The 13,971-nt window shown below is 42.3% G+C and overlaps 1 protein-coding gene across 3 annotated transcripts in view; it reads left to right on the forward strand.

Annotated features, from left to right (window-relative positions):
- LOC110502682 (KH domain-containing, RNA-binding, signal transduction-associated protein 2-like) overlaps window positions 1-13,971 on the forward strand; it is a 135,787-nt gene that overhangs the window by 65,626 nt on the left and 56,190 nt on the right. For all 3 annotated transcript variants that reach the window (XR_016491039.1, XR_002470359.3, XM_021580907.3), the window contains exons 3-4: window positions 51-167; window positions 11,406-11,552. Coding sequence is in view for 1 of the 3 variants with exons in the window: in XM_021580907.3 (XP_021436582.2) it covers window positions 51-167; window positions 11,406-11,552 (264 nt within the window). In the remaining 2 variants the exon portion in view is untranslated. The remainder of the gene's footprint in view (window positions 1-50; window positions 168-11,405; window positions 11,553-13,971) is intronic.

Here is a 13,971-nt window from a genome sequence, read left to right on the forward strand (position 1 = left end):
AGTCAAGGAATCTGTTTGAGAAACATTGCTTTTCCTCTCCTCTGTTGCAGTTTAATTTTGTTGGGAAGCTGTTGGGACCACGGGGCAATTCCATGAAAAGATTACAAGAAGAAACCGGAGCGAAGATGTCCATCCTCGGAAAAGGCTCCATGAGGGACAAAGTAAAGGTATGATGACAACACCTCCTTAGAATGTGCTCTTTGACTGTCTTAGTTTTTTTTTTACCTTCAATGGAATACTTACTGTCCCATGTAGCTAACATTTATTCACTTTTTTTGACAGGGAGTCATGTTGAGACCAAGGGCTCTTTTTTCAAACGAGCCTTGCAGAATAAAAAATACACACATCAAATACGAATACGAAATGCAATCAACGAATACAAAGAAAAAAAAATACAAAACATGATCATAGAACACAAACAGATTCATAATCATAGATGAAGCAATTACATTTCTGCTATTTACTCATGGTCAAAAGGGGTAGGAACGAACATCTCTCAAATTATTTGAATTATGCATATGTTGAATTATGCATATGTTGAATTATGCATATGTTGAATTATGTACAATGACATTCATTACATATACCCATGTATTGTGACAAGTGATAGCTTGATTGCACAAAATATTTATATGAAAAGTCCAACTGAAATGCATTCAAATACAAAACAAGATTAATGTAAACTAAAAGAGGTTTAGGGATGCGCCACAATATCCTTATGTTATCACTACTATAGCCAAGATAAATGTAATAGGGTTTTAAGTATAGATAGCATTTTGCTTCTCAGCCAGGCTATTCATTCTCAGTGACTCGTGGTCCCCTGAAACCAGCCTTATCTGAGGATCAACACCGGCCCAGAGAACAAAGGGCTGGTGGTCCAGTAGCTCAGGTCATTACAGGAGCTTCAGTAGGTCCTAGTGCTGCTGTATAGAATTATACAGCTATTGTTCGACCTGGACACATTAAAACACACATCTATACAGGATGATAAAAGACCTGCAGTACAACCTCAGTGATGGAAAGGGACAACTATGTTCTCTAACACCTCACACAGTAAACACTTTAATTCTGCCTGCTGTTAAATCAAATCCAATCAAATGTTATTTGTCACGTGCGCCGAATACAACAAGTTTCGACCTTACTGTGAAATGCTTACTTACAAACCCTTAACCAATAATGCAGTTTTAAGAGAAAGGAAGAGTTAAGAAAATATTTACTAAATAAACGAAAGTTTTAAAAAAGTAAAATAATATAACATTAATGAGGCTATATACAGGGGGTACCGGTACCAAGTCAATGTGCCCAACCAGTACAGGTTAAAAAAATCTAAAAATTAAAATTTTATTGGTGACATATACATGTTTAGCAGATGTTATTGCAGGTGTATCGAAATGCTTGTGTTTGTTGCTCCAACAGTGCAGTAATATCTAACAATTCACAACAATACACACAATACACACAAACCTAAAAGTAAAATAACGAAATTAAGGAATATATAAATATTATGATGAGCAATGTTGGAGTGGCATAGACTAAAATACAGCAAAATAGAAAGCAGTATATACATATGAAATGAGTAAAGCAAAAATATGTAAACATTATAAAGTGACTAGTGTTCCATTATTAAAGTGGCCAGTGATTTCAAGTCTATGTAGGGCAGCAGCCTCTAAGGTGCAGTGTTACGTAACTGGGTGGAAGCTGCCTAGTGATGGCTATTTAACAGTCTAATGGCCTTGAGATAGAAGCTGTTTTTCAGTCTCTTGGTCCCAGCTTTGATGCACCTGTACTGACCTCGCCTTCTGGATGATAGCGGGGTGAACAAGCAGTGGCTCGGGTGGTTGTTGTCTTTGATGATCTTTTTGGTCTGCCTGTGACATCGGGTGCTGTAGGTGTCCTGGAGGGCAGGTAGTTTGCCCCTGGTGATGCGTTAGTTGAGGTAATTGAGGTAATATGTATATGTAGGTAGGGTTAAAGTGACTATGCATATATAATCAACAGAGAGTAGCAGCAGTGTAAAAAAACGGGGGGGGGGGGGTCAATGGAAATAGTCTGCATACCCATTTGATTAACTGTTCAGTCTTATGGATTGGGGGTAGAAGCTGTTAAGGAGCTTTTTTGGACCTAGACTTGGCTCTCTGGTACCGCTATCCTTGCGGTAGCAGAGAGAACAGTATATGACTAGGGTGGCTGGAGTCTTTGACAATTTTTAGGACCTTCCTCTAACACCGTCTGTTATAGAGGTCCTGGATGGCAGGAAGCTTGGCCCCAGCGAATTACTGGGTTGTACGCACTACCCTCTGTATCGCCTGCTCTACTACAGCCCCGTCAATGTGAATGGGGGCGTGCTCGGCCCTCCTTTTTCTGTAGTCCACGATCATCTCCTTTGTCTTGATCACGTTGAGGGAGAGGTTGTTGTCCTGGCCCCACACTGCCAGGTCTCTGACCTCCTCCCTATATGCCGTATCATTGTTTAGTCTTTAATCAGGCTGCAAACTTCTGCAAACTTAATGATGGTGTCGTGCTTGGCCACACAGTCGTGGGTGAACAGGGAGTATAGGAGGGGACTAAGCACGCACCCTTGAGGGACCACCGTGTTGAGGATCAGCGTGGCAGATGTGTTGTTGCCTACCCTTACCACCTGGGGGCGGCCCATAAGGAAGTGCAGGATCCAGTTGCAGAGTTTAGTCCCAGAGTCCTTAGCTTAGTGATAAGCTTTGAGGGCACTATGGACAGCATTAATACGTAGGTGTTCCATTTGTCCAGGTGGGAAAGGGTGGTGTGGAATGCAACAAAGATGGCGTCATCTGTGGATCTGTTGGGACGGTATGCGAATTGGAATGGATCTAGGGTTTCTGGGATGATGGTGTTGATGTGAGCCATTACCAGCCTTTCAAAGCAATTCATGGCTACAGACGTGAGTGCTACTGGTCGGTAGTCATTTAGGGAGGTTACCTTGGCGTTCTTGGGCACAGGGACTATGGTGGTCTGCTTGAAACATGTAGGTATTACAGACTTGAAAATGTCGGTGAAGACACTTGCCAGTTGGTCAGTGCATGTCCTGGTAGTCCATCTGGCCCTGCGGCCTTTTGAGTGTTGACCTATTTAAAGGTCTTACTTGCATCGGCTATAAAGAATGTGATCACACAGTTGTCCGCAACAGCTGGTGGTCTCATGTATGCTTCAGTGTTGCTTGCCTCAAAGCGCGCATAGAAGTAATTTATCTCATCTGTAGGCTCATGTAAATGGGTAGCTCGCGGCTGGGCTTCCCTTTGTAGTCTGTAATAGTTTGCAAGCCCTGCCACATCCGACGAGCGTCAGAGCCGGTGCAGTAGGATTCAATCTTAGTCCTGTATTGATGCTTTGCCTGTTTGATGGTTTGTCGGAGGGCATAGTGGGATTTCCTATAATACACTTACTGATGAATTCAGTGACTGATGTGGTATACTCCTCAGTGCCATCGGATGAATCCCAGAACATATTCCAGTCTTTGCTAGCAAAATAGTCCTGTAGCTTAGCATCTGCATCATCTGACCACTTCCATATTGAGCGAGTCACTGGTACTTCCTGCTTTAGTTTGTGCATGTAAGCAGGAATCAGGAGGATAGAATTATGGTCAGATTTAAAAAAATGGAGGGCGAGGGAGATCTTTGTACATGTCTCTGTGTGTGGAGTAAAGGTGGTGTAGAGTTTTTTTCCCCTCTGGTTGCATATGGTAGAAATGAGGTAAAACGGATTTAAAGTTTTAAAGTCCCCGGACACTAGGAGCGCCGCCTCTGGATGAGCATTTTCTTGTTTGCTTATGGCCATATACAGCTCGTGGAGTATGGTCTTAGTACCAGCATCGTTAGGGTTTTATGAGGTCAGATTGGGAAATAGTTTCTTTCTACCCAGTATTGAACCTCTAAAATGTTCTACATTTAATGAATGTTGTTCCCTTCATACATTTGGTATTTAGAGAATTTACAATAGTCAATGCATTTTATGAGAGGTTGCTTTTTCAGCCATCGTTTAGATTGTCCATTATTTGTGACATACAGTACAAGCATCTCATGAAGTTATCTTCTATATTTGTTACATTTCACCTTTTCTTACATCTTGCATAGACAACCTTACTGTATTACAATGGATATACACAGTAAACATGCCTACAAACAATACACCTCCAATGACTATTTTCAGTGGTGAACAATTGACACTGTAGCAAGGCAATGATGATGCCTTAGAGTAAACATGATTTGCTCTTTGTGGAACCAAATCAAATGTCCCTTCTTTATGAGCACAACATTGCAATAAATTGCAGACACATTTACAATTGACTTTATATGAAATGAGCATGAATGTAAATGGGTGAATGTGATTGTGAAAAGCTCATATGCTCATATTGCAAAGTAAACATCCTTGCGACATCATTATTTTTCACCTCAACCTCAACTGTAACAATAAGATGGTGTATGAATACCCTGAATATTATATTGGACTTGATCCATTGTATTGACTACAATCAAATCAACACACTTGTTCTGGTGTTTTTTTCGTGGCAGGGCTCAGGAACACCTGCCATGCTGTAGGTCACCCTAAAAAGTCAACATGCACAATGTTTACTATTCTTTAGCCTCGATTTGAACACTGATTTATGTATTTTGAAGGAGATGATGCTTCTTGCCTTCCTACTGCGCAGTTTGACATCTCTCCTGAATCCCATCTGCGTTGATGACGTGCCAAGAGTAGATTGTGAAAAACATCCTTAAGACATCAAGGCATAACATCTCCACCCTCATCAGTCCGTGTGTATAGACATGTTGGTTTTGCTAGCTTCATAGAGCAGTTCAGCTCCGCATCAGAACTTCACAGACATTTGTATTTCATATCTAATTTGATTATTGAGGTGGTACATGCATATTTTTGTGTACTGATTCTCAGGTTGAATATTTGAGCATGCATATATTTGCATAAATAATGATCTCAAAGGGTCAAATAGGTGATGCTTATATTTGTCCTGTTTCACAAATGTACAAATGTGTGGTGTAAAATATATATATTTTTTCTTCATATTCCATTCCCCTGAGACACCCTCGGAGTGTGGGGTCACAGCCAGGGATCAACCATTATTGACAATTAGGGTTAAGTGCCTTGCTCAAGGGCAAGTCAACAGATTTTTCCCCTAGTCGGCTTGATGGATTCAAACTTTCGGTTACTGGCCCAACGCTCTAACCGATAGGCTACCTGCCACACTTATGTTGGGGATTTCAGACAATCCAACTGACCCTTGTTTGAGTAATGTCATGAAATTCTCTTGATTTCAACAGATACCACAGTGTTGTTACGTCGGCGGAATATGTAGCCTGAGTGAGCAATGATTTTCAAATGGATACAGAAAACTTGAAAATAGGAGCTTCAATGTCTTTCTTGAATGTTACACAACAATTTCATTCAAAGTAAATCTAACAGTGCTCAAGTAGAAACATGAGCACACTGTTTTGATTGATTCATTGTAGATCTGCAATACCCTGCAGATACAGTACATAATGATGATATCTTCTGCTCTCTTGTTTTTTTCTCTGGGGGTAAATACCACTTACTGCTGTGATACTGTATGTCTCTTCAGTATCTAGCTCTATTTCTATTACTTCTCTGGTAACATGAGACATTCCTATGCTTATTCTACAGGGAGGGAATAAAAACATTTCATGCCCTTTCTACTGTAGCCTACTGTATCATAACCTACGGGCAGACTCACAAACAGCTTTTTAGACTTTATGCTAATAATAATAATGACTACAAGGCAAGGGATTCTAGGGTGTCTTGTTTGATTTTCGAGGAATATTCTGCAATGAAAGCAATTTTTCATTCCAAACAAGCTGCATAATTGATGCTTTAAGTCTTAGGGAAGCATTTTCAAACGCTACTCTCCGAGGCTGACTCATTTGCTATGCATTGGATGCGTGTAGCATAGATATTTAGAGGTCAGCTGTCAGCCCACATGTTATATCTATGTATGAAGTCTTACTACTTTTCCTCCATGTCATACTTTCCAGTAAACTCCTCTCTCCCATTTAGTGTTTAAGGAATGTTTATAGTGGTGGGACCAATGATGCATACAAACCCTGGATTGTTGATGCTATGAATTGGCTATTGAGAGGCTTTGAGGCCACCGCTCGGCCATATTGGCACTCCCCAGTAGGAGCAGTCCTCCATAGGGATTCATGGAATTCTACACTATTTAAATTAAATGTTTCAAGGACAAAAGTACATTTTTTGTCTTAGTGGGGACATAAATGCCTAGATTAGTTTTTGCCACATTTATTCCATTACAGACACCTAAATGCATACTTTTAAATGATATAGTGTGCGCTAAACATACAAATAAAACATAGAAAAATATATTAAAACATATTCCTTAAAATGTATAATTTTTAGATGACTAATGTTAAAAACTCTTAAGGATCTACAGGATCAGTGTCCCTATACGGGGACGGTTGTTGCTAACATGTGCTAATGTGACGAGCATGTCGTTGTAAGTAACAGCAAACCTTCCAGGACATAGACATGCTTTATATGGGCAGAAAACAAAAAGTATTGTTAATCTAACTGTACTGTCCAATTTACAGTAGCTATTACAGTGAAAAATGGCCATGCTATTGCTTGAGTAGAGTGCACAACAACAACAAAATATGTATCATGGCAACTGGTGTGATACATTCACCTCTGAAGGTAAATAATTTACACAACCGTTCAAAGGTTTGGGTTCAGTTAGAAATGTCATGGTTTTTGAAAGATAAGGACATTTTTGTCCATTAAAATAACATCAAATTGATCAGAAATACAGTGTAGACATTGTTAATGTTGTAAATGACTATTGTAGCTGGAAACGGCTGATTTTTTAATGGAATATCTACATAGGCATATAGAGGCCCATTATCAGCAACCATCACTCCTGTGTTCCAATGGCACGTTGTGTTAGCTAATCCTGTAACGCCTGCTTCCAACTCACACCCTCAAACACTTTAGATCCCCTGAACGCAGCTCACTCTCCAGATCCCAATCACCTGAATTCTAATCACCTGTTCACACACCTGTATGTCATTATCCCACACTATTTAGTTCAGTTCTTTGCACCCCTTCACTGTGAGGTATTGTTTGTTTTGTGACACGTCTGTCTGAGCCCTTGGTTTCCTGTGATTTACTCCTCCCGTGTATGATAGTTTTTGCCTGCCTCACTAACGACACCTTTTGCCTATTCCCTGCCTGGACTTTATCGGATTTCCTGTTATCTCCTGTTATCTACCTATTGCCTGATCTCCCGGACTACTTTACTAGCCTTTTCCCTGCCTGTATTGTTGCCCTTTTGGACCCCCTGTGCATGACCTTCTGCCTGCCCCTGGACCCAGCTACATACCTCCTCCTGTGGTCCTTTGCAATAAACACCTGCTGTGCCCTGTGCTTGAAACCAGCTCTCTGTCTCCCATCATGTTCATTACAAATCCAAGTTTATAATTTTAAAAGGCTAATAGATCATTAGAAAACCCTTTTGCGGGTACTCTTTATTGAAGCTGCTGGCTTGGTTGGGTTGTTTCGGAGGATGCACGGCTCTTGACCGTCACCTCTCCCGAGTCCGCACGGGAGTTGCAGCGATGAGACAAGACTGTAACTACCAATTGGATACCATGAAATTTGGGAGAAAAAGGGGTAGAAATAAATTTACCCAGAAAGACTCATAGCTGTATTCTCTGCCAAAGGTGATTCAAACATGTATTGAATACTTATCTAGTGTTTTATTTTATTATTATTTATTTTTTTACAAATGTACGAACAATTAAATCAGTTTTAATCCCCAAAAAAAGTAAAGTGGTGTGAATACTTTCATTGGCATGGACAGCCATTTTCTATAATGAAGGAACAAATGCAAATAATCTTATTACGATATCAAATAATTGTTTTAGTTGATCATTCTGGTTTATGCATTTTATTTTCTTGTTTCCCAAGATAAGCAACGTTTTTTAGATTTTAATGCATTTCAACTCTACTGAAGCTATTGATTATTGTGTAGGGCAGTGATTCCAGGGTTTCATAACTAGTCCTACATACAAGTAGTCACACGATGTTCTGTTATATTAATGAGAACAACCTCAGTGGCAGTTGGGAATCCTGAAATAAAGGGATCTTTGGCATGTGGCACTTGACTAACTGCTGCTGAAACTGGGTCATAAGATTCTATTAAACTAAGTAAAAGTGTCAGGGTGAAGTGGTTTTCACTCCTTTGATATGTGTTTCTATACAGTACAGTACAGCAGGCAGCATCATTGTATTTCTCCGTATTCCTCAGAAACACGCCAGAGACCTGTGTCTTTTTGTGATCAATAAAGTCCCTGGCTGTCAGAGGAGAACTTCCAAATGCAATATGATTTGAACAGTTCTCAGATAAACTTTGACTCTGTGTTTTCCTTAACGTGTATTGTCAGTGTGCTTTTTAACAGACCTGTCATACCAGTGCTATGACACTCTTCTACAGTAGCATAAATCCAGCTAATGACCTACCTATCGATTATTCATTATTTGTTACTAACTTGTGGAAGTTGATTATTTTGTAATCAGTGTGTAATTGTAATTAATAAGTGGTGTCTTTAATCTGTTCTAATAATTACTTTAACTAGATAGTAGACCAGTGTTATTAATTAGCATTTATAAAATGTGATATGCAACACTCCTGTAATGTTGCATATCAGATTACCAATCATCCATTTCCTACAGTCATATTTGTTTGTGCCATTGTCTATCTATGAGACCTATTCATATTGCCTTCAACTATCTTCAACTTCTGCTGTACTCATATTGAACTAATAAAACATTTAAAAAATTACATTCACGTTGGAAGACAAGCCCAGCTTTTAAAACAACAGAGCATTTTGCTATTCAGATTGGCATAAAAGGGAACAAAGTTTCCAGACACATGTCACGACTTCCGCCGAAGTTGGTCCCTCTCTTTGTTTGGGCGACATGGATCCCACTCCCCGCCACCTGCTTGGTGGCGCCAGTAGTGTGGGAGCTAGACACGAGCATTGAGCAGGCGTTACGTGCAGAGCCCGCTCCCGTCCAGTGTCCCGCTGGGCGTCTGTACGTCCCGTCTGCTGTCCGTGACCGGTTGATCTATTGGGCCCACACGTCACCCTCCTCTGGTCATCCTGGGATCGGTTGGACAGTGCGCTGTTAGAGCGGGAGGTACTGGTGGCCTACCTTGGCTAAGGACGTGAGGGTTTATGTTTCCTCCTGCTCGGTGTGCGCCCAGTGTAAGGGTCCTAGGCATCTGCCCAGAGGTAAGCTACACCCCTTATCCGTTCCACAGCGGCCTTGGTCGCACCTGTTGGTGGATTTTTTTACTGATCTTTCACTCTCACAGGGTAACACTGCGATCCTGGTCGTTGTGGATCGTTTCTCTAAGTCCTGTCGTCTCCTCCCTCTGCCCGGTCTCCCTACGGCCCTACAGACTGCGGAGGCCTTGTTTGCGGAGGAGACATAGGAAGCCGCCGTGTCCACCTTCAGCAGGCCATGACAAGCCAGAAGTTTAATGCAGATCGCCACCACAGTGAGACCCCGGTGTTCGCACCGGGTCTGGCTCTCGACCCGAAACCTGCCCCTCCGACCTGCCCTGCCGGAAGCTGGGTCCGCGGTTTGTGGGGCCATTTAAAGTCCTGAGGAGAGTGAACGAGGGTTGGTATAGGTTACAGCTTCCACCCGATTACCATATTAACCACTCGTTCCATGTGTCTCTCCTCAGGCTGGTGGTGGATTCGACCCATCTATGCTGCAGGAGTTCCACCGTCTTCGTCTGGATCGCCCTGCACTTTGCCCTCCGGGTCGTCCCCGAGGCCGGTGTCGATGCACGGCTGGAGCCGCACGTCATGGGTGGTACTGTTGTTTGGGTTTAGAACTGGGTTTGGAAAGAATCTCTGGCTCATTAACATATTTCGATGTGTGCCTTGCCTTGAAACATGTGCCTTGCCTTGAAACATGACCCGTCAAACCACGCTCCTTAACACCCGCCAGCTTAACCCAGAAGCCAGCCACACCAATGTGTTAGTGGTAACACTGTTCAATTGACGACCGAAGTCAGCTTGCAGGCACCCAGCCCGCCACAAGGAGTCGTAAGAGAGCGATGAGCCAAGTAAAGCCCCCCTGGCTAAACCCTCCCCTAACCCGGACTATTGTGCGCCGCCATATGGGACTCTCGGTCACGACACAGCCTGGGATCGAACCCGGGTCTGTAGTGATGCCTCAAGCACTGCGATGCAGTGCCTTAGATCGCTGCGCCACTCGGGATTATTTTGAAGACAAATGTATCCTTAAAAAACTCTGGCAATTTGCGAATGTTTAGACCGACACCATTAGGTTACCTCCCTTTAGGGTAGCTATGGGTTTCAAGAATACATTTGCTCAAGTGACTCTTTCACCTTGGAACCAAATGAAGTTATCTATACAATATATTCTTAGGTCATCATAGCCTGTCATGTCGTACGCTCTGGGAATCAAGAAGTGTTTATTAAGAAATGAACAAGAGGGCTGATGTGATGAGGGAGTGCACCACACCACTGATCAAGCATCAGGGAGAATTTCCACATCAAAGCACCTCCAGTCTTTGAATGTGTGCCAGAGCCCAAGGTAATCAACATAAGAAGGTAATGCTGGCTGAAGTAATTACCGGCTTTCTGAAGAACAGTTTGTAGTGGCGACCTTCAGCAATCAGGACACTTTAGAACGGTGACTGGTCCTTCAGAGTGGGAGGTAGTGTAGTTTGTCTGATGAAGATAGGATCTCTTAGTCATTCACAAATTCAATATAACACACTACTAAATGTCCAAATGCTTTGTCAACCACACTGTGAGGAGGTTTAGCTCACATTTCTGATGGTCATTCTTCCTACCTGGTGTGTTTGCATTGTTGCGTAATGACTGATTAACATCACAGTTAGTCACACACTAATACATACATTCCAAGTTAGGATGCAACCCCTGTATGTCATTGAAGACCACAAATACGGTTCACACATCATTCAAATTTGTAGTATCTTATTTATAATGTAAACCAAAACCAGCAATATGATTCAGCCACAGCTTCATGGTGTAAATCACAGTGGGTGGATGCAGTCTGATAGGCTGGCTGGCATGCAACAGGGACATCTCCCTCCCAACCTCCCAAATGCTTGAGGGAGGAAGTCAATGCAAACATGCTGATGAGATTGAATTTATCAACAGGCAGCTGTGGGCTACAAATGATTCTTGTAAACCCCACATGCTTCACTTGATATCTCCATCATACCCACTGTACTATTTGTAATTATCGCTTTCACTTTCTCCTTTCAGACCCCACAATAATATTTAACCTGATTTTTTTTGTTCAATTTTTTTCCTCAGGAAGAAGAGTTGAGGAAAAGTGGAGAGGCCAAGTATGCCCATTTGAGTAACGATCTCCATGTTTTAATTGAAGTCTTCGCTCCGCCTGGAGAGGCCTATTCCCGCATGAGCCATGCCTTGGAGGAGATTAAGAAATTCCTAGTTCCAGTAAGTTTGTTTAAACCATTTCATTTACTCAAATTCCTCCAGGGTAATTGTGAGTTGTACATTCAGATGGGTCTGTGCACTTCTGCTCTTGTGGATTCCTCTACTGGGGCTTTTTTTGCACTCTCAGATGTAATTGAACGTTTACAGGGTTAAGAAAGTGATTAAAACAGCTCCAGACCGACTGAGGTTGGATGTTGGACATTGACAAAGTTTTGGCACAACCCCAAATGAAATATCTCAACAATGAAAATGAAGAACTTTTTTCACATAACTTGCTATATTTTCTGGCAGGTTGCTATAGTAATGTTTTTTATATTACAACATAAAAAAGCTTTCCCTTTGTTCTGCCCCCCCCCCCCCCCCCCCCCCACACACACACCTCCCTGCACCCGTTCCCATCTAGCTAACAAGTTAGTTAATTTATTCCACAATTAACAAGTTCAGTATGGAGCCACTTGCAAGGCTCTGCCGACTTTGAGCCTACAGCAGTTAACGGTAATTAATGTGCGTACTGTGTAGGCATGCTCAGCTGAGGCTGTAAATATTAATACATCTTTGCAGTGTCTGCCAATCCCTCTGGTAGAAGGGCTAGATGAGAGTTTCCTTATGGCATTTCTTGTGCTTCCCCTCCTTTCCTTAGGGTTTACATTACAGAATCTTAGCTTTGTTGGAGGGCCAGAGGTATGCTTCAGCTTCGGCAGCTGCACTGATCAGGTCATTGTACCCCCCAGCTCAGACCAGACAATATATATTTAATATCTCCACTTTGTTCATAGTCGCCACCAGACTAGAATGTCAAGTAGAAGGACACCTGTGTGTACCCCTCAAGTATTATTGCGTTGGTAAGGTTTGAATGTACTTCTACTTTTGGGATTCGTTTTTCCCCGCCATGCCATTTGTCTCATTTCATGGGGACTCATTTCCAGAGCCTGATGATAATCTCACCTAAATGCAACTGAGTTGGAGGAGGATCATTTTTTGTTTGAAGTATTTATCTCTATTTCAAATTAAGTATGGAGGAGGACCAAAGTAGCCAATCCAACGCTTGGCATTTTCCTTGGCATGCCCACCCACTACAGCCTACCAAAGCATGAGATCCTGTTAGTCTCTATATTCATCTCTCAGTTTAGAATCAATGGACTTCTTCCAAAACTCGCCTTGCAAACAAACAAACTGCCATGGTAGTCAGACAATGTGTAATCTGGTTCAGAGGGTTTTCCCTAAAAGGGGCAGGTGACATTTGTGAAAAGACCATTCATTAGGTAAGGTGCATTCAGAAAGTATTCAGACCCCTTGAGTTTTTCCACATTTTGTTATGTTACAGCCTTCCTCATCAATCTCCACACAATACCACATAATGACAAAGCAAAAACAAGTTTTGAGAAATGTTTCCAAATGTATGAAAAATAAAAAACAGAAATACCTGATTTACATAAGTATTATGACCCTTGGTTATGAGACTCGATATTGAGCTCAGGCGCATCCTGTTTCCATTGATCATCCTTGAGATGTTTCTACAACTTGATTGGTGTCCACCTGTTGGTAAATTAAATTGATTGGACTTGATTTGGAAAGGAACATACCTGTCTATATAAAGTCCTGCAGTTGACAGTGCATGTCAGAGCAAAAACCAAGCCATGAGGTCGAAGGAATTGACAGGATTGTGTCGAGACACAGATCTGGGGAAGGGTACCAAAAAATGTCTGCAGCATTGAAGGTTCCCAAGAACACAGTGGCCTCCATCATTCTTAAATGGAAGAACTTATGAACCACCAAGACTCTTCCTAGAGCTGTCCGCCCGGCCAAACTGAGCAATCGGGGGAGAAGGGACTTGGTCAGGGAGGTGACCAAGAACCCGAGTTCCTCTGTGGAGATGGAAGAAACTTCCAGAAGGACAACCATCTCTGAAGCCCTCCACCAATCAAGACGTTATGGTAGAGTGGCTAGACAGAAGCCCCTCCTCAGGAAAAGGCACATGACAGAACACTTGGAGTGCCAAAAGGCACCTAAAGACTCTTAAATCATGAGAAACAAGATTCTCCGGTCTGATGAAACTAAGATGAAGACTTTGGCCTGAATGCCAAGCGTCAGGTCTGAAGGAAACCTTGCACCATCCCTACGGTGACGCATGGTGGTAGCAACATCATGCTGTGGGGATGTTTTTCAGCGGCAGGGACTGGGAGACTAGTCAGGATTGAGGCAAAGATGAATGGAGCAAAATATAGAGAGATTCTTGATGAAAACCTGCTCCAGAGCGCTTAGGACCTCAGACTGGGATGAAGGTTCACCTTCCAACAGGCCAATGACCCTAAGTACACACCCAAAACAATGCAGCAGACACTTCGGGACACGTCTCTGAATGTCCCTGAGTGGCCCAGCTAGAGCCCAGACCTGAACCCGATCAAACATCTCTGGAGAG

The sequence above is a fragment of the Oncorhynchus mykiss genome, chromosome 23 (genome assembly GCF_057628025.1).
Source record: "Oncorhynchus mykiss isolate SJ-2025 chromosome 23, ASM5762802v1, whole genome shotgun sequence".
Classification (NCBI taxonomy): domain Eukaryota; kingdom Metazoa; phylum Chordata; class Actinopteri; order Salmoniformes; family Salmonidae; genus Oncorhynchus; species Oncorhynchus mykiss.